At 46.9% G+C, this 23956-nt stretch overlaps 2 protein-coding genes across 2 annotated transcripts in view; one reads left to right on the top strand and one right to left on the bottom strand.

The window, feature by feature from the left end:
- The window catches only part of LOC119375284 (uncharacterized), a 91086-nt gene extending 77945 nt beyond the window's left edge, over nucleotides 1–13141 (top strand). Inside the window, exons 4-5 of the mRNA XM_049410771.1 lie at nucleotides 10983–11112; nucleotides 12857–13141. Of these exons, the coding sequence (XP_049266728.1) occupies nucleotides 10983–11112; nucleotides 12857–13100 (374 nt within the window). The 3' untranslated portion in view covers nucleotides 13101–13141. The remainder of the gene's footprint in view (nucleotides 1–10982; nucleotides 11113–12856) is intronic.
- A 5123-nt stretch (nucleotides 13142–18264) lies between these two features.
- Nucleotides 18265–23956, bottom strand: part of LOC119373708 (sulfotransferase ssu-1) — a 30571-nt gene continuing 24879 nt past the window's right edge. Inside the window, exon 5 of the mRNA XM_037643773.2 lies at nucleotides 18265–18889. Within this exon, the coding sequence (XP_037499701.1) occupies nucleotides 18676–18889 (214 nt within the window). The 3' untranslated portion in view covers nucleotides 18265–18675. The remainder of the gene's footprint in view (nucleotides 18890–23956) is intronic.

The following is a 23956-nucleotide window of genomic DNA, read 5'->3' as shown; positions in this document are numbered from 1 at the left end:
GCCTCTTCTTGACAGACTAGTTCAGCGCATGAGCAATGTTTCCCTGTCCGCTTGCTGTTAGAGCGCCAGCAAAATGAAAGGTGCTCATTGGAGTGTTCCCTTTAACAGTGGACCGTACTGTACATATGACTCAAGCAGGACAAGATTATCAGTTGTGGACCTAGCTCTTCGGAAGCCAGATCGGCAAGGATCCAATATACCGTTATATTCCAGATAATGGATTAAACGGCGGTTGATCATTTTTTCAAATACTTTGAGTAGGCAGCTTGTCAGTGCAATAGGCCTGTAACTATTCACAGAGGAAGGATCTTTGCCGTGCTTTAGGATTGGAAGGACAATTGCCTCTTTCCAAGCAGAGGGTATGTTGCCAGTATCGAAAATTTTGTTGTAAAGGCCTAAAAGGCAGTTTAGGGTTTCGTTGGGGAGATTTTCGATCATTTCATAGGTAATTGTGTCAGAACCAGGCGCTGAACTTCCACAAGAATCTAGAGCGAGCTTGAGTTCATGGAGTGTTAGTGGTTGGTTATATCCATCTGATAGAGGCCTGTTCGGACGCAGAGGTACACTTTCAGCTATGCGTTTATGGTGCATGAACTTCTCGGTATAATTTTCTGAGCTTGATACTTTCTCAAAGTGTTCGCCAAGAGTGTTTGCTTGTTCTTCTATTGTGTTACCGGAGTCATTGACCATAGGGAAGGGATTTGGGTGTTGTCCTTTGAGTTTATGGACCCTATTATACACCTTGCGGGCATCTGTGTAAGAGTTTATTGAAGAGATATAGCGTGTCCAGCTTTCCCTTTTGGCTATACGGCGGATGCGCCTGCCGTTAGCTTTGCAGCTTTTGAAGTTTATCAAGTTTTCTACTGTTGGGTACCGAGAGAAGATGCTCCATGCTTTGTTCTGGCATTTCTTTGCATTTTCACAGTCCTCATTCCACCATGGTTTTGCATTATTTTTATTTGCGCTAGACTGAGGTATGCACCTGTTAGCAGAGTTGAGGATGTATTCGGTGATATAGCTAGCCAGCTCTTCTACACTTAGGTGGTCCACCTCTTCGAGGCGCAGTGTACATAGCTCTCTAAATTTCACCCAGTTTGCACCGCGCAAGTTCCATTTTTTGGGGTAAGCTGGTCTCTCATGCCATTGTCTAGTTTCTAGAAGAGTAGGAAAATGGTCACTCCCATATGGGTTATTAATAACTTTCCATTCTAGGTAAGGTAAAAGTGACGGTGATCCAATAGCTAAATCTATGCATGAATATGTATTGTTAGTGGTGCTGTAGTACGTTGGTTCTGCCTTGTTGAACAGACAGGCTCCAGATAAAAGCAGAAAATTTTCTATTGCGCAACCTCTCGCATCGCATCTCGAATCACCCCATAACGTACTATGAGCATTAAAATCTCCTATTATCACATAAGGTTCCGGTAGCTGATCAACCACCTTTTCAAACTCTATTTTGTCGAACCTTTCGTCGGGGGATATATACAGAGAGCAAACAGTTACCAGGTGATCGAATAAAATAGCTCGAACAGCCACAACCTCGAATGAGCTTTGTAGCGCAATGTGCTGGCATGCAACTGACTTTTGCACAATGATTGCCACGCCTCCTGACGAGGAATTGCCACTATTCCGATCTTTCCGAAAAACCACGTATTGATTTAGGAAGTTCTGGTGGCTCGACTTTAAGTGTGTTTCTTGAACACAGAACACTCTTGGCTGATAATCATTTAGTAAGTCTTTGACATAATCTAGGTTATGAAAAAGGCCTCTGGCATTCCATTGCATTATTTGTGTGGACATATTGAGGAAAATGTAGGTGTTCTGCGTTCAGCACAAGGGAAGTGTAGGGTGTTGATGTGAGATAATTTGCTTCAAGAAGCAGGACCGTCGACAGGCCCCGTTATTTGCTTTTTTGTTTTCTTGGCGCGGTCGAGAGACCTGCGCCGGTCTTTCGGTACCAGAGGTACCGATGTGGTTTTCATTGCCTCCTGGGAGGCACTGGATGCCCGCACTTGCGAGCTGTTGGTTCGAGTTTCGGACCTCGCCTGTTGAGCTGAGGCCCTCAGACCCGACGACCCTGGAGTCGCAGGGCTCTCTACGCTAGTTGGCGGAGTAGGTTGAACTACTGCCGCCTTGGGGGCAGGCGCCACAGCCTGCGGCTCGCTCTGCGCGGGCCCGGCAAGTGGCGGAGGCCGGTGCGACGCTGCCCCCTGACGCGCCACATCGGCATAGGTTGTACCATGAAATGGTGAACATTCTCCTCCTGGCTTCCCTGAAGGAAATATTCTCTCTTACTTTCAATGAGATGATATCTTTTTCTTTTTTCCACGCAGTACAAGCTCGTGAGTACGCTGGGTGGTCACCACCGCAGTTGGCACAATGATATGGAGAATTACAGTTATCAGAAGTGTGGTCTTTCGAGGCACATTTCGCACATGTGGATTGCCCTTTACACACAAGGGATCCATGGCCGTACTTTTGACATTTAAAACACCTTCGCGGGTTCGGTACGTACGGCCGAACTCGTAGTTTAGTGTAGCCTGTTTCTATGTGCTCTGGCAGTTCGCTTGATCCAAATGTGAGTATAATGTGCTTTGTCGGTTTTTCTGTGTTGTCCCTTGTTATCTTTATTCGTTGCACGTTTACTACGTTTTGGTCTTTCCATCCGTCGAGAAGCTGAGCGTCACTTAGGTTCAGCAGGTCATCGTCAGAGACGACGCCGCGAGTGGTATTCATAGATCTATGTGGGGTGACTTTGACAGGGATGTTTCCAAAAGATGTCAGGTTTGGGAGCATTTCATACTGCTTCTTGTCTCTCAGTTCTAGTAATAGGTCGCCACTAGCCATTTTCGAGGCCTTGTAGCCTGGTCCCAGTTGCTCTGTTAGGTTTCTTGCTACCAAGAATGGCGAGATTGTTCTGGCTTTTCCATCCGACTGTTCACTGTGTATTACATGGTATTTGGGGAAATGTTCATTGGCATTTGGGAAAAAAATGGTGGTTGCTTCGGTGCGTAACCTTTTCAGGTTACGATCAGGTTTGGAGGAGTGTGCATTTAACATAAGAGTTATCTTAAATTCGGCAGCGGTGCGGGCCGCCCACCACCGAGCCCAACAAGGGGACGTGGCAGGAGATGCTGGGCAAATCCTGCCATCGCCGGTCTACAATTAAGCCGTCGTCGTCACCTACGTGCAACAGGCCTCAGGCCTGGCCGACCACCCGACCTTGACTGCTGGATTAGTGGACCTCACCACCGCTCGTTACTGGACTTCATACACGAAGCAAATTTATATGTGTATTTCTGAATAAATATTATGCCTAAGGGCAGACTTTCGAAAAAAAAAAAAAAGCCGTACAACGCTGCTATAACCGAATATGGAGCAACCAAGACTGGGTACCCACACAAGGTTAACCCTTGCCGCCTAGAAATTGGAAGTAAATGGAAAAGAGTAGAGGACAGGACAGATTTAAAGTGAGAGAGAAAGACGAAGATGAGGGGAGAGAGAGACAGGAAGAGGCGACTGCCGATTTCTCCTGGGTGGGTCAGCCCAGGGGTGCCGTCTGCGTGAAGCCGGGGCCAAAGGGGTGTGTTGCCTCTGCCGGGGGGGCCTTAACGGTCCAAACACCCGGCGTCGGCTCAACCCCCAGGATCCCCTTTTCCCCGGACACGGCAAAGCCACGCACGGCGAGGCGTGGGAGGGGGTCCAAACCCCCCCGTTAGCTCGGGTCCGTGGTGTCGCTACACACCAAACGCCTGCTTGCGCAGACGCCCCTGCGGGGGGAAGCCGAAGAAATACCACCAGCACGCGAACATACTGTGCGAGCATCTCAACAAACATATTCCTACAGAGAAGCGGGAGAGTCAGGCACCGGGACTCGTCACTGACGTGGTGAACCGATCAGAACAAGCGTCGATATCGGCAACCTTCTCGAAATTCGGGACTTCGCAGGGTTCGGGCCGCAGCAAGAAACGTCGCTGGAGGTATCTAGGCACATGGAGAAGACTCCCAAGCGCTGCAGCAAACCGTCTGCAGGAGAACCTGAGTGCGGAGTACACCACCAATGCCACACCGAGATGGAAACGACGGAGATGGAAGCGCGCACCTCATTTACACGTCGGATGAGCAGGCTTCATCACCGATTGGCGTCTGAGACGCGGTGACAGTGCAACAACAGCTGTCCGAGTGACGTGACTGCATCACGGACAAGATAGTTACAGCCTGTTCCGTTTGTTTGGCTACGGGCCACGTGGTGAACCGGCCGGTGCAAAACCTGTGTGTAATGGAAGCCACAAAATGACTGATGTGACGTTTTTTGTCTTCTCCCCCTCGGAGGATGTTGAAAATAGAATAGTGGGGCATATTCTTGAGGGTAGGGACAGGGTCGAAAGGAGGAGGAAGTGGGATTAGGAGCTAGCCCTTGCACAGTAAAGACGTGTTCCAGATCAACGACCACGGGTCCTCGTTATTTACAAGGGTAACTGGCCTACTATATCGTGGAGAAATGATAGAGCACAAAATTAAAGGGACACTAAAGAGAAACAATGAATCGGCTTAGATCGATAAATTGTGCTCTGAGAACTCTAATGTCGTTAATTTCGCCATCATAGGTTTATTAATAGATGAGAAAGTCAAGTTCAAAGTTTCATTTTTAAATTTCGCGCCGAAATTTCCCCGCGTGACATCACGGATTTCTAAGTGTATTTATCTTATTTTGCCGCCATTGGCTCAAGAAAATTACCCCAAACTTGGTATGTTAAGTGTATGGCCCCCTCAGAGGAGCATGTACTTCATTTTTACCGATTAGGAACTACGTAATCCCTAGCTGGCGCCGTCAAAACATGTGACGTCACGGCGAATGGTGCGGAAACTTCAAGGTGGCGTCGCCACCCACATTTTGTTCTTGCACGTTTTCTAGCTTACTAAGCGTCTTCTCGCAGCAAGCGTGCTGTCTTTGGTGATCGTCAAAGAGTACTTTACTAATATGAGAAAAATCGTTTTGCTCTTTAGTGTCCCTTTAACTCCTAGGTTTAGGTACTCAAGTAGTACGTACAAACGTAAGATAAATATGTATGAACGCCTATCTTTTCCCGCTTCTAGGAGTAAATAATTGATCGACAAACTGCGCAATGTGGCCTTATCGTGATACTGACTGTGAATCCCTTAAACGTTATTGCTTTCGCCCGCCGGGTTAACATTCTAGCACTAGTTCGCGAGTGCGATTACTGGCCACGGTGACTGCACTATACTCCGTTTCCGACATCCCTGTGGAAGTTCCTACAATCCTGTGGAAGCAATGCAATGCAAAAAGTTCGGTCAGCAAAGCGCAAAACGTGTAAGTCAGTCCGCGCGCCTCGCGCTTGTACTTCGCCTTTGTAAACGTGGCCTCCACGATTGGCTCCGGCTGCGCGCTACCGGAACCAATCTCGGAGGCCACGAGACGAGAACAAAGAGACGATAAGCGATCCAGAACAACTTACTGGCAACCGTATAAATAACTGAGTTTCCTTATTTATAACGCGCAAAGCATGTTTATTACTCAGCCTAAGAATGAAACAAAAAGTCACATTATAGATGGCAAAATGATTGAACTGTTTCTAGATGCGAGCGCATCTACAGAAAATATATACCGCTCTTGTTTAGTGTTGGTGTCTCTATTCTGCGCTAAAGTGCGTAGCACGGGCGCCCATCGACTCCCGTTCGTAGAGTCCCACTGCTCCGTTTACAAAACTGCCGATGGCGTCAGCGTATGAGGTAAGCATGTATGGTTTCCTCGGCACGAGTAGAATATAATTGGGGGGATTCGCAAACTTGGTGTACATGTGTGCTACCCTTTACTGCGCTTTATGAACTTCCTGCTTGTTACGGCAGCTGAGATACGCATCATCTGCAGTAAGTTCCGTAAGGTTGTTCCCCACTTCAGATGCAGCGACCAAGCGAACGTTACTTTTGCTTCACGACTGCGTTCTTCTTGCGTATTCGTTTTTGTAGCGTTAGCTACACTGGCCGAGGTTGAGCAGTTTCGCGTGCTTTCTGAAGAGCCGTGCTGCGCATGGGCGAGAATTGTGACGTCACACGGCGCGCAAGAGCCGCCGCGCGTGCCTCGCGGGTTTGCGCATTCCAGAGGAGTGACGTCATAGCCGCGGCAGACGCACTGGCGCCGGCGCGTGCCCAGCTGTGCGCCTCCGTTGCGCAGTAGCCGTGTCTGACGCTGCGCCAGCCGCTGGGGCCATAGAGAAGGCAGCGTGTTACCACACTGACCACCAAGCCATCTTTGTGGCAATAGAGATGGAACCTGAAGTTGAGCAGAAAATAAATATACATGTGTCACATAATGCGTATACCGTGTGTGTGTCATTAAAGTAGTAGTAAGCATGATAAATCAGGCTAATCCTACACAACCAGGAAAGCTAAGAATGATCAGCTGAAGCATAGCTCACGCTACGTATATCCTGGCATAGCCGAGCTAAGCCACTGCTAATTTTTTTGCGCTGTTTTGCAATAATATGTTACGGAACATGTAGGACTCAGAGCACGCTCTGTACTGTACTATGGGAGAGCAGTGAGCTTGACCGAAAATTCGAATAATAGCACTGAAATGAGGGGTGTGCAAATATTCGAGTTTTGGATTCGAATCGAATACTACCTAATCGAATGATTCGATTCAACTTTCGAATAGCTAGTATTCGAACTTTCGAATATTTCGACAGGACGAGTATCTAAAACGCGACAAAGGCCAATGGTGCAACTTGGTGAAGGTGGGGTGGCTAAAACTAACGCTAACGTCGTTACAATCGGCGTTTCGTTAAAACTTTCACCGATTTGCTGGTTCGAAAATGAGCGCATGTTTACATTAGAGGAGATTATGTTATTTCAGCACGTAAAAAAAAAGAAAGACACAAGAAAAGTGGCAAGCCCCCCTTGTCAACTTCGCTTCCGGACTTCTTGCATAGTTCGGTCGCATATGCCGCAAGGGCCGTAAAACTTTGGCTCGTGAAACCCTTGATGATTGGTTTCAGATGTGCAAATTTGTTCACGCTGCGCAGACGCCACTGCCGCATTGACCACTCGTTCAGAAACTCCATTCTATCAGAAACTCCTATCGTTTCGGCGCGCAATCAAAACGCTGCTGTGAACGGGCGCCCGAAGATTTTCGGGCCCAGAGCACCCATGGCGATGAAGCACAATAACGTGACCATTGTCAGATGAGCCGTACTGCATGGCCATAGGAAAAAAAAAGAGCTATCTACCGTACCACCCTCTCTGACCCATTAGGAGGTTAAAAGCGGCGCTGCTGACCAGGATGGCGCCTTTTCTATCAACGTGGTTGCACGCCCATAAAAGGTGGAAAAAGAAAAAAAAAAGACTTCCGAACAAGCGCGCTAGTTGTCACCACGCCATAGCTTCCTTGATTTTTTTTTTATCTTTCCATAACTGGTGGTGCACGCTTCGATAATCTTCGATTCGATATTTTTGGCCTCTATTGGGCACTATTCGATTCGAGGTGAAATTTCACTATTCGCACAACCCTAACCGAAATGTGGCTTTTCAACTAAGCACACCACACCAAACGCAGCGTTTGAGAGACTAACAGCGCTAAGAGAGCTTACGGAGCCACAAGTAAAGGGAGTGCGAACACATGCTATCATGAAAACCCGCCGTACTTGCGCTGGGGTGGCCCCCAAATCTGCCCCTCTGTTTACGAAACATTAAGGACCACCAAGTCTTCGAGATCCAGTGTTAATATTATTTGAAATTGAATCATAACCTTTAAGCTAACAGCTTCGTAGAGAGCACATATTTGAGCAAAATAACTATATCAAGTGCAGTTAAGTCCAGGGCTTCATCTAATCTTTTTCGAAAAAAAAATCACAGCATATCCACGGGGTGAATGATGATGAGTGGGGCGAAGCTACGGAGGGAATCATCTGTAAACCGTGAAACTCTTCCGTGAAATGCGCCCAGTACATAATATAAAGAGCGTGAAACATCGTGTATATATTAAACATCAAACTTTTATTGTACTGCTGGTTTACGTGGTCCCTTCATTATCACTTGTGATCGGTGAAATGCAAGGAAGAAGTCCGCTCCCGAGCGAAAGAGCGCCAAGAGCGACCGCATTCCCCGCTCGCCCTGTGCGAAATAAAAGGCAAGGCTAGAGGGAAGACAGGACGCGCGTTCCACGACGCGAGGTCGGTAGCATGCCCAACGAAAGCCAACGGAACGCGATCGTGCAAGTGCTCCGGCTTCGCATCGCCTCATGGTTCCATTTAGCGTCCCAAAACCAAACATATTGCTCAAGGTGTGCCTTGCGTTTTTCGTAGAAATAATTTCTTTATCATGTACATTAAGACGAAAAGTTGAAAGCTCACTAGAGTGTATCGCCCGCAAAGTATGTCTTTTAGTGTGATTTAACTCTCGTACGGCAGGGTCCTCGCGCCGTTGCCGGTCCACCTCGCCCGTTGACGATCGGGCGAGGTGGCTAAATACAACTACTACTACTACACTTTGAAAAACATCTGGCGTTCTTTCGTTCTGCTTTTACAAAACATCTGGCGTCTTTCGTTGGTTTATTTCATCAATCAACGGCGTTTTGAACAAAATTTTTATTGTTTAATCACGCACAGGAGAAATCTCACCAGGCACTACCTTGGAGGTAAACAATGGCTGCTAATGGCAATGAGAGACAGAAGAAGTCGGCTTTTAGCTAACACTTACACTTCTACTTCTACTAACGTTTCCTACTGGAACATGCCAATGGCTGCTAATGGGGAATGAGAGACAGAAGAATTCGGCTTTTAGTTAACGCGCACGCTGCGAATTTTTTATTGTTGAACAACGCACAGGAGAAATCTCCCACCGGCACCACCTTGGAGGTCAAAGCGTAAGACTTGTTACTCACTACTACGACCACGACGACTACGAGGGACGAACGGGTGCCGCCTTAAGGAGCTTCGCCCCTAAAAACCTGGCTGATCCCTCCGTCATAGGAATCGGCATAACACGAAAGTGAAACGTGTCTTCACAGAAGTAGTGCTTATTGTGTAATGATATATGAGTGCTTGTACAATGTCTATTCGTGTTTGGCAGCTATAGCACCGTTTGACGTGGATGCACCCATGTTGACTGCATGTCTCTATCGCGGCGACTAACGCCCATGATCATGATTAAACCGTTGTGGTAGCTGATTGTGTGAGCATATATTTGGACACAGCGAATCGTGAATCCAGCGTAAGGATGATACCAACAAGCTCATAATCAACACTGGTGCCCGGTATGCACTTCTTCAAAGCGTCGTCAATTAAGGAGAGAAACGGCACGGTGTGCGCTTTCTAGTAATGGGAAGCCGACGCCTGTGTTCATGCATACATAACACACTGCGCTTCAGCGACACGGGAGCTAGAGGTTCGTAGCCTGAGCCGCAAACGCGTGCGTCCCGCTGGCCTCTGTCTCGCAGGCGCTGCTCTCGCTCCACCAAGGCACGACATTCGCCCGTTGAAATCGCGTCCTTTCTGCAACGCATATTGCAGCAGTTTTGTTTGTCGGTGCTCTCGCATTTGAAGCAGTCGGCGGCGGAGAAATCCCGTTGGTGCCCGTGGATGCTGCACTACTCCGATGAGCCGACGCACGCTAACACGAAGCCAAAGGCAAAGAACGTAACTGCGTCTAGGGTGCCTCGGCGACGCCAGCACGGCCAGTCTACCTCTCTGGTATCGAGACGCTATGACCATGCACCTCCGATATCGCGTGCAATCTCGGAGTAAGCGCTAGTGAGTGTCGATCGTGAAGCATTACTTCTTTTCACCTCTCACAGACGGCGGCACCGCCCCGCTCCGCCCGCCGCGAAAGAGAATGTGTGAAAGATATAAGCGAGTTCGCGCCGTGCCTAGCACTTCCAGACTTAGTTTAGTCGGTAGGGAGTCGGGCGCTTGGCGTCGCGGCCGCAACGTTCTGGGTTCGATTCCTAGCGGGGTATCTTTTTCTTGGTTCTTCCTCACCCGTTGCCGTCCATTTTATCAACGTCATATCCGTGACGGGTGTACTTGGTGGACCCCGGCATAAAACACTTTCGTGTTAAAAAACTCTTCCTCTATTCGACCCGGTTTAGTGGGGGTACTGCGTGGCTGATAGGCAACAGAGTTGTACACGTTACAGAAAATGAGTAACCGATTACATTTACAATTACTTCCTTTAGAATGGAATTGATTACAGTGATCAATTACACCCCCATAAACGTAACTGAGCAATTGCATAAATGTAATCTATTACTTTTGCGCTAGTTTCCTTCAAAATGTTATTGCACTAAGACAATAACATAAGTTTACTCAAACTACAACGAACTATTGTGGCTTCTATGGTAGAGAGAAGGCTGGGAGGCTTACTGTGACTTGTGCGATGTAGTGTTACACGTTGCTAACTTTGCTAAAGAGCGTTTCCATAGTCAACGTGCGCCGTTCGCCCTCCCTCGCCACACTGCGAGCGCAGAGGCGGTGGCGCCCTCTCTTGCGCTCAAGCAAATGGAGCGTCACGAGGACGATGTACGCCGACACGCGGGGACGCTGAAGTGCTTTGCCCCTAAAATTCTCGCTGGCGTTCATAGCATTGCACCTGACGTATGCTACGGAGCATAGACGGGTGTAAAATGGAGTGCTGCTTGTGGACTTAAAAAAAAAGAAAGAAAAGCTCCAGCCGTGCAAAATTCATCCGCAATCGTATACGATATACAGAGTTTCTCATAGCCAGATACTAGTTTCAGAACGTTAAACAGCACGAGTACAGAGAAGAACGCTTTACAGTAGTTTTGTCAGATACGCCTTTCTTTTCTGCGCAATTATGGTGGCCTAAAGCGGTATATTATGGATAAGGCAGAAAAAAAAAAGGCTATGTGGAATTGTTATACCACTTTCGAATCAAACTTCGTTGTTTCTAGAGTTCGTGACAGAAATGATGTGTAACACTGGTGCCACGTACTCCTTTCTTCGCAGAGTTCCTGAAGCACGCGCCTTGCATGAACAAGGTTGGTGACACACTTCACATGTGCATGAAGAAGCTCACCCTAAGCCTCGACTACAGCGCCAGCATTGAGCCACACCTAAGGGTCGGCCGCTCTTGCTGGTAAGCACCGAGCCTTTACACAAGCCGTTTCGGGATACAACTTACGCCTTCAAGTTAAGTATTTATATATATATATATATATATATATATATATATATATATATATATATATATATATATATATATATATATGCAGTCTTGGCTTGTTGGTGCGACATGACACAATGTAAACGCGCAGATGACGAAGACGGAGAAGAGGCTTGACAAGCACTAGCGCTAACTTGCAATAATATTTCATTTGCCTTAATTATAGGCCCCGGGAGCATCGTTACAACGTGTCTGAAATGAGAGGGGGGTTTTTAGGTGCACAGTGTAGATGTTTTACGGTAATGAACACGTGTGATCCGGTTTAGAATGAGCGTTCAGTTGCGAGCAGGCGTGGAAATCCGTTAACCAGTGAGATTTTTGAAGTCCTTGTAAGCCATTTCTAAGAAAGAGCTATGTTTCTTGCGTCGCGATAGGAACTTTGTGCGAACGGCGCACACGTGATGTGTCACGTGTTTTTAGCCATACATGTTTTCGCTTGTTTCCAAATAAGATATTGCTGTAAATCAGCGCTCGTGTGTTGCAAGCCTCTTCTCTGCCCGCGTCTTCTGCGCATTTACTCTGTGTGTTTATCTTAAGAATTGCTACAAAAAAGAAAGGAGAGGAAGACTTGAAAAGCACGTAAGGTTTGCTACTTTGCGGCAGGGCAATAAAAGGGGAGTATGTATTTACACGCCACTTTGCTACGAGAGCTTGTATCTACATACGTGAACATTCAGAAGTAATTTTCTGTACTATTTACTACATCAAACTCGAAGTTTGTTTTACTAGAGAATGTTAGAATGTATTGCGTTAAGAACCAGTTTTGTATTCTGGTACACTAACTACTTTAAACAGAAGTCGTGACTGCCAGTTATATGCGCTTCTATGCGCTAGTGGCACATATGTTATACACATGCCCTTATATATGTTAGCTAAATGTTCACTCCAGGTACGTACGCCAAACGTCCCGTCGAGCACAGCAGCGGCTTCAGCAAGCTATCACGTGTGCAAACGTGCAACCAAATGAAGTTCTATTGCGTATGCAGATGATTCAATCAATCCAAGGCTCAATTCGGAGCTTTTTAATGCCAATGATACACGGGACGGGATTAAACAAATTACCTGCTCATATACGCATACTGAAAAAGAGCATAAATAGGGGCCATGCGGTTCTACGTGGTCTTGGGCAATCGCGCTGCAGCGTACTTGTACGGACTGGACACGCCGTACAACTTGCCTCACACGTGTCGCGGTGCAACTGTACACAGCAGTTTGAGGAAACTACTGTTTTGTCAAAAGCAACGAACAGAATGGAACACAAAATTACAGAAGCATACATGATGACACAGACACGTGCCGATGAATGCGTCAGTTCACTATCAATTATTCATCAAGCAAATCCATTTCATGAAAAGAGCTTGTATTTTAAAACGCGAATGTTCAGTGTGTAGTTCTTCATCTTGTATATTTTATGTGAGGTGCTACCTATGAGCATACAGGTACGACAAAACTTTCTTAAATAAACAGTTGTTAGTTGGCGCTCCGTGATGTGGTCTGTCCAGTCCGTCCAAATATGTCACAGCGCGATTACCCAAGAATATGTACACTGTGCTTTGAGGAGATATTGATAGTTTGTTGCCGATAAAGGAATGCACGTCTGTGCATAAGCGACAATCGATTTTGCAATATGCTCAGCCATCGTCCTCTCAATGCGCAGCAACTTCGCCGAGTACCTCAAGTGTTCGGGCGACGCGATGCGCAAGCAGTGCGGCGAGGACGCGGAGGACTACATCAAGAAGCTGCTGACGAGGTCGGCGGGCGACTTCATCGAAATCGCCTGCATCAACCACCGAACCGACTTCGAGTCGTGCAAGTCGTCCGCGGCCGTGGTGGACATGTCGACGACGAGAATCACCTCCCTACTGTCTCCCATGGCCAAGCTCGTCTCGGCCGAGGGCTAGCGCCTGCATTAGCCGAACTCTCGGCTCCTGCGCCCGACTTGAGTCGTCGAGGGTGCGTTAAAAAAAGAAGTACGATACATACCCCAGTTAATGAAGCTGACCGCAACGGGAGAGCGGGGGGGTCCTTCAGGACGTGAGCTTGAGCGTGACCACACTAAGCCAGCCATAAACTCGTGCTCATTGCGAAACTACCTGCGCCGACTGGACTTCCACATGTCTACTGAGGGACAAATGAGTCGAATCGGCGGCATTATCGCCGGGGTTTTCCGAAGGCACGGGCGCCCAGAATAGGTGAGCACTGCGGGAGAAGGGGTTTTCTGGGTCAGTGTGCGAAAGGTGGCTGGGTGAACTATTATTTAGCAGTGCAGACTCTGAATAACTTGATAATTACGAAGAGATCACTCGGGTGGTCGAACATGTTCGCGTGAGGAAACATTGGGGCATGGCTTGACGCGTCGTTGACCTGACGAATCCGAGGTTTATCCATGTCGTTATTTAGCCGGAGCTCTCAAATGGCCCAATAGGTGGTGGACACCGACAAAACGCCCTTCAGGCTGTTCGTTCTTTTGGCATGAATCGTTATCGTTGGCCCTTATTTGTGAACCTTCAAAGCATTCTGGCTAAAGAGAAGAATACGGAGCTAAGTTGAGCAAAAAAGACACGGGAGAATACTCAGTTCTAGGAACAAGCGTTTTTCTGGCAAACTAAGTTCATATGCAGGCGTTTTAGGTAATTCTGACTAACAATTCAGGCAAACGCCTGGGTAACCTGTTTGCACTACAAGATCACACGTGTAATCACATTCCACAGGCTTGCAAGCACCGGTCGTACCACATATAAATATGAGCTTATGGCGCCTTTATGCGCAGGCAGTTTCAGTGCGCAGGTAGTGAGGGACGTTTCCAACAGGGATCTGTCATGGACAGGTCAATCAAAGTGGCATGTGTGGCCACCTATATGTCACTGACAATAATTAGTACCGGCTATGGTAGCTTTCGTGCCCCTTTCATGGCTGCAGGAATGCGTGGACGAATGTGCGCTGAAAAATACGATGGGACTTTAAAACTTTTGTGAGGTTCGTCTTCACGAAAGAAGGTGAGACCAGCAGAGGTGGTCAGGAGAGAATAGAACCAGACACCAGAATAGAATCGTTTCTTCGGTCTTGTTTTATTCTCTTCGGTCCGCGTCGGCACGCCTTAGACTTTTTCCTGATGAATTCCTACCAACCACCTCAACGTTCGGTCGTATCGTATGAGGCTTGTCTCTTCTGTAAGCCGAAAGAACTGCATGTTCCATGGTTCATTTCTTGGGGAGTCTACGGGCTCAGCCTCGTCGACAAGGAGCGTAAATCGTTCCTTTATGTTTACACGGAAAGTGGTGCTGGCAGTCATCCTAACACGTTCATCTCTTTCTACACGTGCTCACCCGAGAACTGAAGAAATACATCTGCTGTCGACCGACGTCCGCAGCTACGATGAGTTATGGAACCTTTGAATGTCCACTCGCACGTAACCGGTCGTGAAAATGTAAAAAAAAGGAAGCGCGTCGTGGACGTCGTATAGTCATTTTGTTTTGGTGTCACGTGGTTATCCTTTCATAATTTTTCGAGTATTCAAGGACACGACGCTGGCTCATTCAGTAGGAGCCCCAAGCCACCGGCGTCCCCGTTTTTCGGAGAGGTAGAAAAACCTGTTTGTCGACTTAAGGCTTGTCGCGCGACTGTTATTGTCTTTTCTCGCACAGCGTGAGTGATTCTATCTGTACTTGTGATGTCCTCTTTTATTCTGATTTTTGGCATTGTTGTAACAACGAGTACATTAATTTCTTTCAATTCTCTGCGCTGGCGCCAACGGTGCTGTGTAGTGTTTGAATGAGTATGAAATAAAGACAGTCGTGTTCTGGCCATCTTTTTGCCAATGTTGAAGAAGGTTGTTGTCAAGGACGACCGCCATGTGCGGGCGCCAGTGCGTGCACAGGTGAGTACGGATAATTGTAATGAAAGTACCCATTTTGCCTCAGCAGGAGGAAAGCACTACCTGGAAGTTCGAGGTCTGTGAGCCAGCAAAAAACACAGAAAGATGTTCAAACTATGGACCAAATAAGGCTCCGTTTATTACAAATCAATGAATCACCATCTGATGGTTTCTGACCTTAAGTCAATTTTCTCACAACGTTTCCTGAATTACGTTGCAGCTCGAAACGCCAAACGGGCAAAAACTGCGAAACTTAGCACTACTTTTGAGAATGTTGGCATTTCATGGAAGGCTATGCTGGTGGCGGAAAATAATTACGACATATTTACAACATTTTAATTTATTACAACATTTATAATTACATTATTTACAACAAATAACTACAACAAATTACACAGTTCACGATCAGAATTCTTGAAGAGCACAGCTGAAAATGACATTAGTCAAACACATATTCTTGTTCCTGCCTCTCCTGACAATGTGCATACATTCCTAGTGCATTGCAGCGGGGTTGGTAAACACTTCCTTCATCTTGGTTCAGGGTGCATCATAAATGAAACAGGATGCTAATGAGCAGTATTCATGTCTCGTCTGCCATATGTGACATGAAGCGAACTAGTTAATGACTTGTTGGTTTAATCTATGTAGCGAAGACGGCAATGTAGCGCAGGCAACTAGAAGGATCCCATTTGACTCCGAATTAATTTTGACCAAGTACAAGAATAGTGCAGTCGACATTTTTTTTTGCAATCACAGCGTGGTATCGTAAGCCATCGCGACGAGACGCCATTCTTGCTTTGGGTGTTCTTCCTTTCCTATTGCTCGGAGTGCCTTGAAGCAGGAGGACAAAGCAATAAGCTGCTCCAGTGTAGGTAATTTGGAACTTAGCTGTAAATTTTCAAAGGGCGTCTGTCTTCGGCTGAGGGGTTGGTATCTGTTAATGAAATAGACATAGTTAATTCATACTAGTGTCTTCGATACTTACACCCTGCAGCACCCAATCAATTAGCCACATATGACAAATACTATATGGGTAGCAAATGTACAGATGGTGAGTGTTCCACTTCTACATCTAACGTGGGATTCGGTAACGCAGCTTGTACTGTTTTACGTAAACCTAGGCTCCGCATGTACAAAAAAAAAAACACCGTTGATCCCTCCGTCATAGGAATCGGAATAACACGAAAGTTAAGCGTGCCCTTACAGAAGTAACTGAATGCTTACTGTACATTGACATAAGAGAGTTTGCACAATGCATATTGATGTACCTAATGGCACTGTTTAACGTGTAGGCACCCACGTGTATGATTGGTGGTACATCTCCATCCCGACGACTAACGTCCTTGTTAAATGATTAAAGAAACCCTTGTGGTAGCTGTAGTAGTTAAGGGTGAAAGCGTGATCAGAGAACGAGGTGTGATAGCCAGAAGAGCGTCGCATATTGGACGCGGAACTTGGTCGCCATCCCGCGGCATGTTAAAATGTGATTGAACACCACTGCCGGAAAAGAGGAAAACGCAAAGCGCGTTGTGCCGCCCCGGTAGCCCTGCCGCGATTTTTCTAGGGGCGAACGCGTGAGCGAGGAACGCGGTGTTACAGCGAGGTGAGGCAGGCGCGCGTCGCAGAGCTATTTTTGGTTTGGATTAGCGTGATGCAATGAGCGAGGCAGACGATTTTACGACGCTTGCGCTAATGTCGCCCCCTCGCGGTGTGTCAAGGCATTGACAAAATTTAACTATTGAAAACGGGCCGAATGGGACGGATGTGTAACGCGGTGGAGGTGCTAATCGCGAAGGCCACAGTAATGACGAATTACTTTACCTTACCACTCCCAGAGGTCAACACCATCCAGCCGACCGGGACAGTGGTAGATATAAAAGGCGCGTTCGTAAACCCTCCAGAGTCTGTGACCGTGGCGCAGTGGATAGCGTTCCCGGCATCTGTTGTTGCTGACCGAGCGGTCGTGGGCTCGATGCCCGTTGACGGTGCCTTTTTTTCTTTGGCGTCTGACTGTGTATATTTTTTCTACGTCACTTCCGTGACGGAAATACGTCACTGAAGTCTTGGTGGACCCCGGCATAAAACACTTTCGTGTTAAAAAAAAGAAGAAAATCGCTGCCCATGCACTCCGTACAGATGCGAAGCTGAAATGAACCAGCGAAGCTGAAACGAGCAGCCGCGGTGCTTATCACGAGCTAGGGTCTCTCGAAGTTGGTGCTTTTCATTTCACTAGTACCACATTTCAGAGATGCGTGCTTCAAACGTTGCATGTAGTGACGTTAGCTTAAAGGATATTAAAGAACACCTAAATGATTTTCTGGGTAGCCATTAATGCTGCGGTGGGTATCATCCCTAGCTATATACGCTGACAAAACATGAATAGAAACTAGTGGTCGCGCGGAGACCCTTCGAGGTAGCGTTTGCTAGCATTGCTTCTCCATCGTAGTTTCTGCGCACTCACGCACCACTACGTTGTCCCACCTCCTAGGCATATGATGAAAAAAAAATCACAGCATATCCACGGAGTGAATGATGATGAGTGGGCGAAGCTGCGGAGGTTCATCGGTAAACCGTGAATTTTCCGTGAATTCTGCCCAGTACATCATCACCGACGTGAGATCGGGCGCGTTTATGCTAAAGGTTCGATGAGTTATGACGACTTGCAGCTCACTTTAATTTTACATGTACGCTGTGAATTTTCATTGTTTAGAAAACCATTGCTTTAGAAAACATCTGGCGTCTTTCGTTAAGCAGCTGGCGTCTTTTCATTTTGCTTTAGAAACATCTGGCGTTCTTTCGTTTTGCTTTTACAAAACATCTGGCGTCTTTCGTTGGTTTATTTCATCAATCAACGGCGTTTTGAACAAAATTTTTATTGTTTAATGACGCACAGGAGAAATCTCACCAGGCACTACCTTGGAGGTAAACAATGGCTGCTAATGGGAATGAGAGACAGAAGAAGTCGGCTTTTAGCTAACACTTACACTTCTACTTCTACTAACGTTTCCTACTGGAACATGCCAATGGCTGCTAATGGGGAATGAGAGACAGAAGAATTCGGCTTTTAGTTAACGCGCACGCTGCGAATTTTTTATTGTTCAACAACGCACAGGAAAAATCTCCCACCGGCACCACCTTGGAGGTCAAAGCGTAAGAATGGTTACGCACTACGAGGGACGAACGGGTGCCGCCTTAAGGAGCTTCGCCCCTAAAATCTGTAAACAGGGGGTGCAGGCTCGAGCACCCACCCCCTGTTTACGGATTTTCTTCATCGCAAGCTATCTTCCACGTCCTGCCGTTTTTTTTTTTGTTGATTTCCTGTGAGCAAAACTTGCTGCAAGAAACATATGCGCGATGTACACATTTATTTACATTCACTCGTGTCATTTCTGTGGCACGTGTTCAACATTTGCAGTGTAAAATGTGCGAAGCGCGCATTACGGCGCAATAACGTGGCGGCCTTTCAGTTACGTTGTGAAGCTCGTCTACCACTTGTGGGAATCGCAACGCAAAGCACAACATATTAGCCACACGAGCAAGCATATTAGGCACAAAATCACCGCTTTAGATGGGTGTTGCTGGGAAGATTTACGTCCTTCCTTTTAAATTGTGAGGCAGTCCTTCCACAGGCTCAGTATGTCGATATCTTTAAACTTCAGTGCTGCTCTGTCCTTCAGCCTCTGCACCTGTTCGGAGGTGAAATGGTTCTTCCAGTCTCCCACGACACCTTTGCGGACCACGCTTGCACCTTCGGCTGGCTTGCTGGTCGCGCGGTGGCCGGAGTGGTCCAGGTACAACTGTGCCCACCTAGGCAGCCTGTCGTAGGGAGTTGAAAGAGGAAGCAAAAAGCGGCTCAGCGTGTGAAATGTTAATAGATGAAGTGGCTGCCTCAAGTAATAACAGCATCTATGATGGCGGCACAGTAGTTTATTAGGACGTTTGGCACAAGGTTGAATAATACTACACGTCCGGAGTGTCCAAGCTGACGATAAAGCGAAGCTTAAAGAAACAACGATGGTATTATATACAGTAATGAGCTGTGATTGGCTGCGATAGTCTGGTAGTGAAGGCGGGCCATCTGTCTTTTCTTATTTTAAAGCCCACTGCCACGTTTTCCGTTACGACCAATGGCATATGCGTGCACCCAAGCTGGGTGGGGGGGGGGGGGGTATTCATCTAAGGGGTACGTCAAGTCTGCTCCATCTACGCTTACTCAGCCGTACCTGTCCTGTCATTGCTTAAATTGCGGGGTTTTCAACATGGAGGTTTTTGTAGATAATGGAAGTCGCAAACCTCTGATTTTGCATTCCAAGAACTGTTCACTTCTCACCTTTGAGCCCCAAGAGCCGGGGAATAAAGGCAGGTTGTTGCGAGAACCACATTCAGCGCTTCCTTCCACTTACAAAATATAAATATCTTAGTTTTTAGAGTTCGAAACAAAAAACTATGTATTTTTAGTTTTTCGAGACTGAGTAACTCCAGCTTAAAGAAACGTGCTCTGCTCTTTGCAGTCAATAGGTTTAGGCAGTAAGCTTGTGAACGCTGCGAATAGAAACAATACCAGGACTTAGAAAAACGATTAATTTCTATGTATAAAAAGGATGTTCCTAGAAGTTACTAAGCTTCTTTAAGAGCTCGCTTTGTAAATAAGGTGTTGGAAAGACGATAGCAACACACTGGAATTAAAAAAAAATAAAAAAAAAACTGACAGTTTCGCCGCAACGGTGAAAAACTGAATGCGATAGCAATAAAATGGAATGTAACGCGAAGAACGGAAAGCAGCTCGAAATTGCCAGCGCGTCGCTCGAGCCCAAAGGACGCACGAAAAGAACGCACAAAAGACGAGCGCGAACTATCATGCGTCACAGCTCGATACTTGAAGCGCACTGCTGAAACATAAAGCAGGACGCACGAAACGAACAAACAGGTACACACAGGACGAGCGCGAACTAAACGTCGTAGTTGTTACTTATTTCTGTTGGAACAGTGCGCTCCTTTCACAAACGCGGCCGCTGCAGCGAGCGAACTGAACTTAGTTGCGCTCCTCGCGCCATCTCGCTCCCTTTCGCTGTTTACAAACACAGCTGCTGGACGGCTTCCGGTTTTGTGCACCGGCGTAGCCTAGTAGCATTAGCGGGGAACAAAAGCCTTAACGAGGAGCCTTCACGTTTTCAACACTTTCTCCCTGTGTCTGGCCAAATATTTTAAATAAATATTCTGCTAAGCTGCACGCACAACATTACAAGATTTAGTTCTTTACATTAAGCGCCTTCATTTTATCTGAAAGCGAGAAAAAGTGCCTTCCCTTAGGGCCCGCTCACGCTAGCGGCAAGCCTGCCGCAACGGCGCGGTGCCGCAGAACGTTCGCCGTCGCCGCACGCGCGAGTGCTGTCCTACTTGCACGGCAAGCTTCGCCGGCAAGCCTCCGAAAAACATGGCCGCACTAATAAAAGCGGTTGTCGTCCACCTCGAATCTATCAAGTGGCCGCCGTGCGCTCTGTAACGTGTAAGCTCCGAACTGATGCTTCCATTTGCTTTAGATTCATGTCCTTAAGCTTCGACAGCAAAGTATTCGTACGGATTCGGCCCCGTTTTGGAGAGCCCTACTCGAATAATCTATGCTGTAGGCTTAGCGAGTCGAGATGGGCGCTTCCGTATGCTCGGAGGACATGGATTACGTGTTTGTTAGTTGTTTCTAATCCTCCATAGCTGGCGCCACTTGACCTGGCGCCAGCTTTGGGACACTTTATTTGGTTTTACGCGACGCTTACTTTAATGCCGGACAGACTAAAACGCTTCATTGACTGCTGGAACCATGCCTGGTAACGACACGGACGACATCCGCACTTTTTTAGCGTCAAAAGCGCGAAAAAAAAAAGCAAGCAGCTCGAAGCGTCCCGCGGCAGACGCAGACGACGGGAAAAGCTGAAAGCAGACGACGCGGTGCGCCGTAGTCATGGCAACCGCTCCTCCGTTGCTGATTGGCCACGTCGCTCTGCGGCAGACGGAGGACGGCGAGAAAATGGGTCTCGGACCTATTCTGCGAACAGCAAAGAACGGCTGACGTGCGCGAACGAAATCGCTTGCGCACGGCAGCCTGAGAACGTCAAACGGCAAACGGCGAGCTGCCGTGCCGCTAGCGTGAGCGGGCCCTTAGAGAGTGATAATTGAAGAGACCGGAAGTTTCTTGGGGTGCAACACGTGCTGCTGCTATCGCAATCTTGAAACCGACCGAAAAGGCGAATAAGCGCCTGCCGTCTCAGAGTCCGGCCAGCGGTAAAGGGTGTGTATATAACGCTCACCGTTAGCTCCATAGGGGATCGGTGTTTCGTGGCGTAGTGGCTAGCGCCACGGGCTGCGGAGCGAGAGGTCCCTGGTTCGATTCCGCGCTTCGGAAGCATTTTTATGAATTATTTTTCTTTGCAACTTTTATATATATATATATATATATATATATATATATATATATATATATATACATACGTATACATATACGGTGCATGACGGCGGCGGCGACGGGGACGGATAAAAACCAGCCGAAACTGTCCATACAATTGCTATCGCAATAATAACGCAGAGCCAGTGCCGACAATACGTGACCGTTCTTCGCACACGCTTCAAGTAGTTTTATGACTGCTTACAATTAAGATGCTTCCGGAAAACCATGATCTCATTCGCAAATGTACCGCGTCTGAGCTGCGCGCAGAAATGTGTAGTAATGAGTCAAGTATCCAAGACTGCTTGCGGAAATATCCACCAACCATCGCAATGTTAAAAAAGAAAAAGAAATAACGGAGAATATGCCTACGCTTTTAACTCCGGTATCACAGACGTAAGTTTCGTCATTAGTATTTGAACGCACCCGGTCAGCTGCACCTGAGAAATCGCGCGTGCGCGAGTGTAACGAATGAAGGAACAAGCAAACACACGGACAAATTTTGAAACGTAGCTCTCAGGCTTAACGTCCTGTTCGTGGCAGCAATTATAAAGCCGAGTGAGATAATCTCACGCAGGAAAAATGCGCTCTAGCTTTAAAGTGTCTCGAGGAACTGTAATGCATTTATGTTTTCCACTTGGCAGTTTCCGTGTCCGAGCGCTCCCATTCTCGGCTTGCTCGCAATCGCGATGTGATGCAACGAGAATTCGTTGCTTTCGCGTGCACTAGACATGAAATGGGGAAGGCCACTTTGAAAGACTCGTTTAGACAGCCAGTCTGAAAAAAAGTTCGCAATATTTACAGAACACCGGGTAGCTGTAGAATTTTTAGTGCACCATATAATGTTTTATTGCAAATTTGCAAGGAACACAGAACAGAAGAGATGTTGTTGTTGTTGTGATTATTATTATTATTATTATTATTATTATTATTATTATTATTATTATTATTATTACTCAAATACGCCCAAAGGCCCTTATTACGATTGTAATAACTCGGGGGAGGGGCACATGAGCATTGGTCACAGATCACACATTATGAAAAACAAAATGATCTGAAAATTACTTAATAAAAGGAACGCAACCCAGAAAATTCGTGCAATACGTGTCGAAAATAGTTTTCAACCAGGTGCATATTTTTTGTTGAGCGCAGATATAAAATTTACGTATTAGCGATTTCTTCAAAGTATATTCTCGTTTCCTTTTTTCCCCTATCTTTTTTCCTTTTCTTGCTTTCCTTTTTTTGTAACATCTCTCTTCTATCATCTTTTATCCCCCTTCCCCCTTCCCCCAGCACAGGGTAGCCAGCCGGTCTAAGAACTGGCTAACCTCCATGTCTTTCCGCTTGTTCCTTCCTTCCTTCCTATATGCAATAATGATGTCCTTAACGTCGTTTTTGTGTTCGCGTGTGGCAGCACTGCTTGCGTCACTTGGCATTTACAGGATTCGTGAACTCGCGGGAAGCAACTGTGTATGAAAATATATGTGTGCACGAAGATAGGTTGAGGATTTGGCGGTGCCTAATTGAAACAACCAGTGGCACACGTGAGGTACTACAGACCTTATGCAAAATTGCTGCCATCTGTCGGAGGTTTGACGAAGCTACCGATTCGGCGCCATGTTGGAGGCTTCTGTCCGGATCGTATTACTGTCGCTGCTATAACTTCTTGCTTGTATATGCTTTGAAAGTAAGCAATCGGGGGGGGGGGGGGGGAAACGTCAGACGAGTGTGTAAGGGCCTGTAAACGTTACGGGCATTTCCTAGTAATTACGTTGACAGTTATTACGTGTAAAGAACTGCCTCACAACGAGAAGAAGGTACAAGTTTGTCACCGAGTCCCATGTAAGACTGTCGACGTTGCGAATGAAGCTAAGGGCTAGGTTTATAAATTTCGCCTGTCTGTTTTCATTGTGGCGAGTGAAGCGTTGTTAGCTATCAGAATACTACGCGCGTATACTGTAAGATGGTTGGGAAGAGTCTTTAGCGCTCGACACGGCTAGGCACAGCGATGACGGTAGGTAAGTGCTGTTGACCCGTCTCAAAGCGTATTTCATAAGGGACAGGCTACGTCGACTAGATGTATTGTGCTTCTAATCTTAAATTTAACGTTGTCCTCTTTTTTATTTTTGAAATAATAAAAATATTTCGCTGCTGTAGTCATCGACGTATACATTATGACAGAGTCACTGCACGATTAAAAAGTAAAAAAAAATTCCGTATCTCACGCACGTGAAAAGTGAACATGAAAAGTGTTATTTGCTTCAAAAGGTAGGCGCCGATTAGCCGGTATTTTATTGAATATCCTTCTGACATGTGCTCGTAAATAAGACGATACGTCAAGAATATTCGCGTGCACACCGCCGATTTCGGTGCTTACTGGAGCCTTACAATTTCAAGCCGTTGCAGTGAGACAGTTTTGCGTCGCCGACTGAACACTTGTGAAACAT

Source organism: Rhipicephalus sanguineus, chromosome 11 (genome assembly GCF_013339695.2).
Source record: "Rhipicephalus sanguineus isolate Rsan-2018 chromosome 11, BIME_Rsan_1.4, whole genome shotgun sequence".
NCBI lineage: Eukaryota > Metazoa > Arthropoda > Arachnida > Ixodida > Ixodidae > Rhipicephalus > Rhipicephalus sanguineus.
Note: the sequence above shows the minus strand (reverse complement) of the source record. Positions and strands in the feature narration are given on the sequence as shown.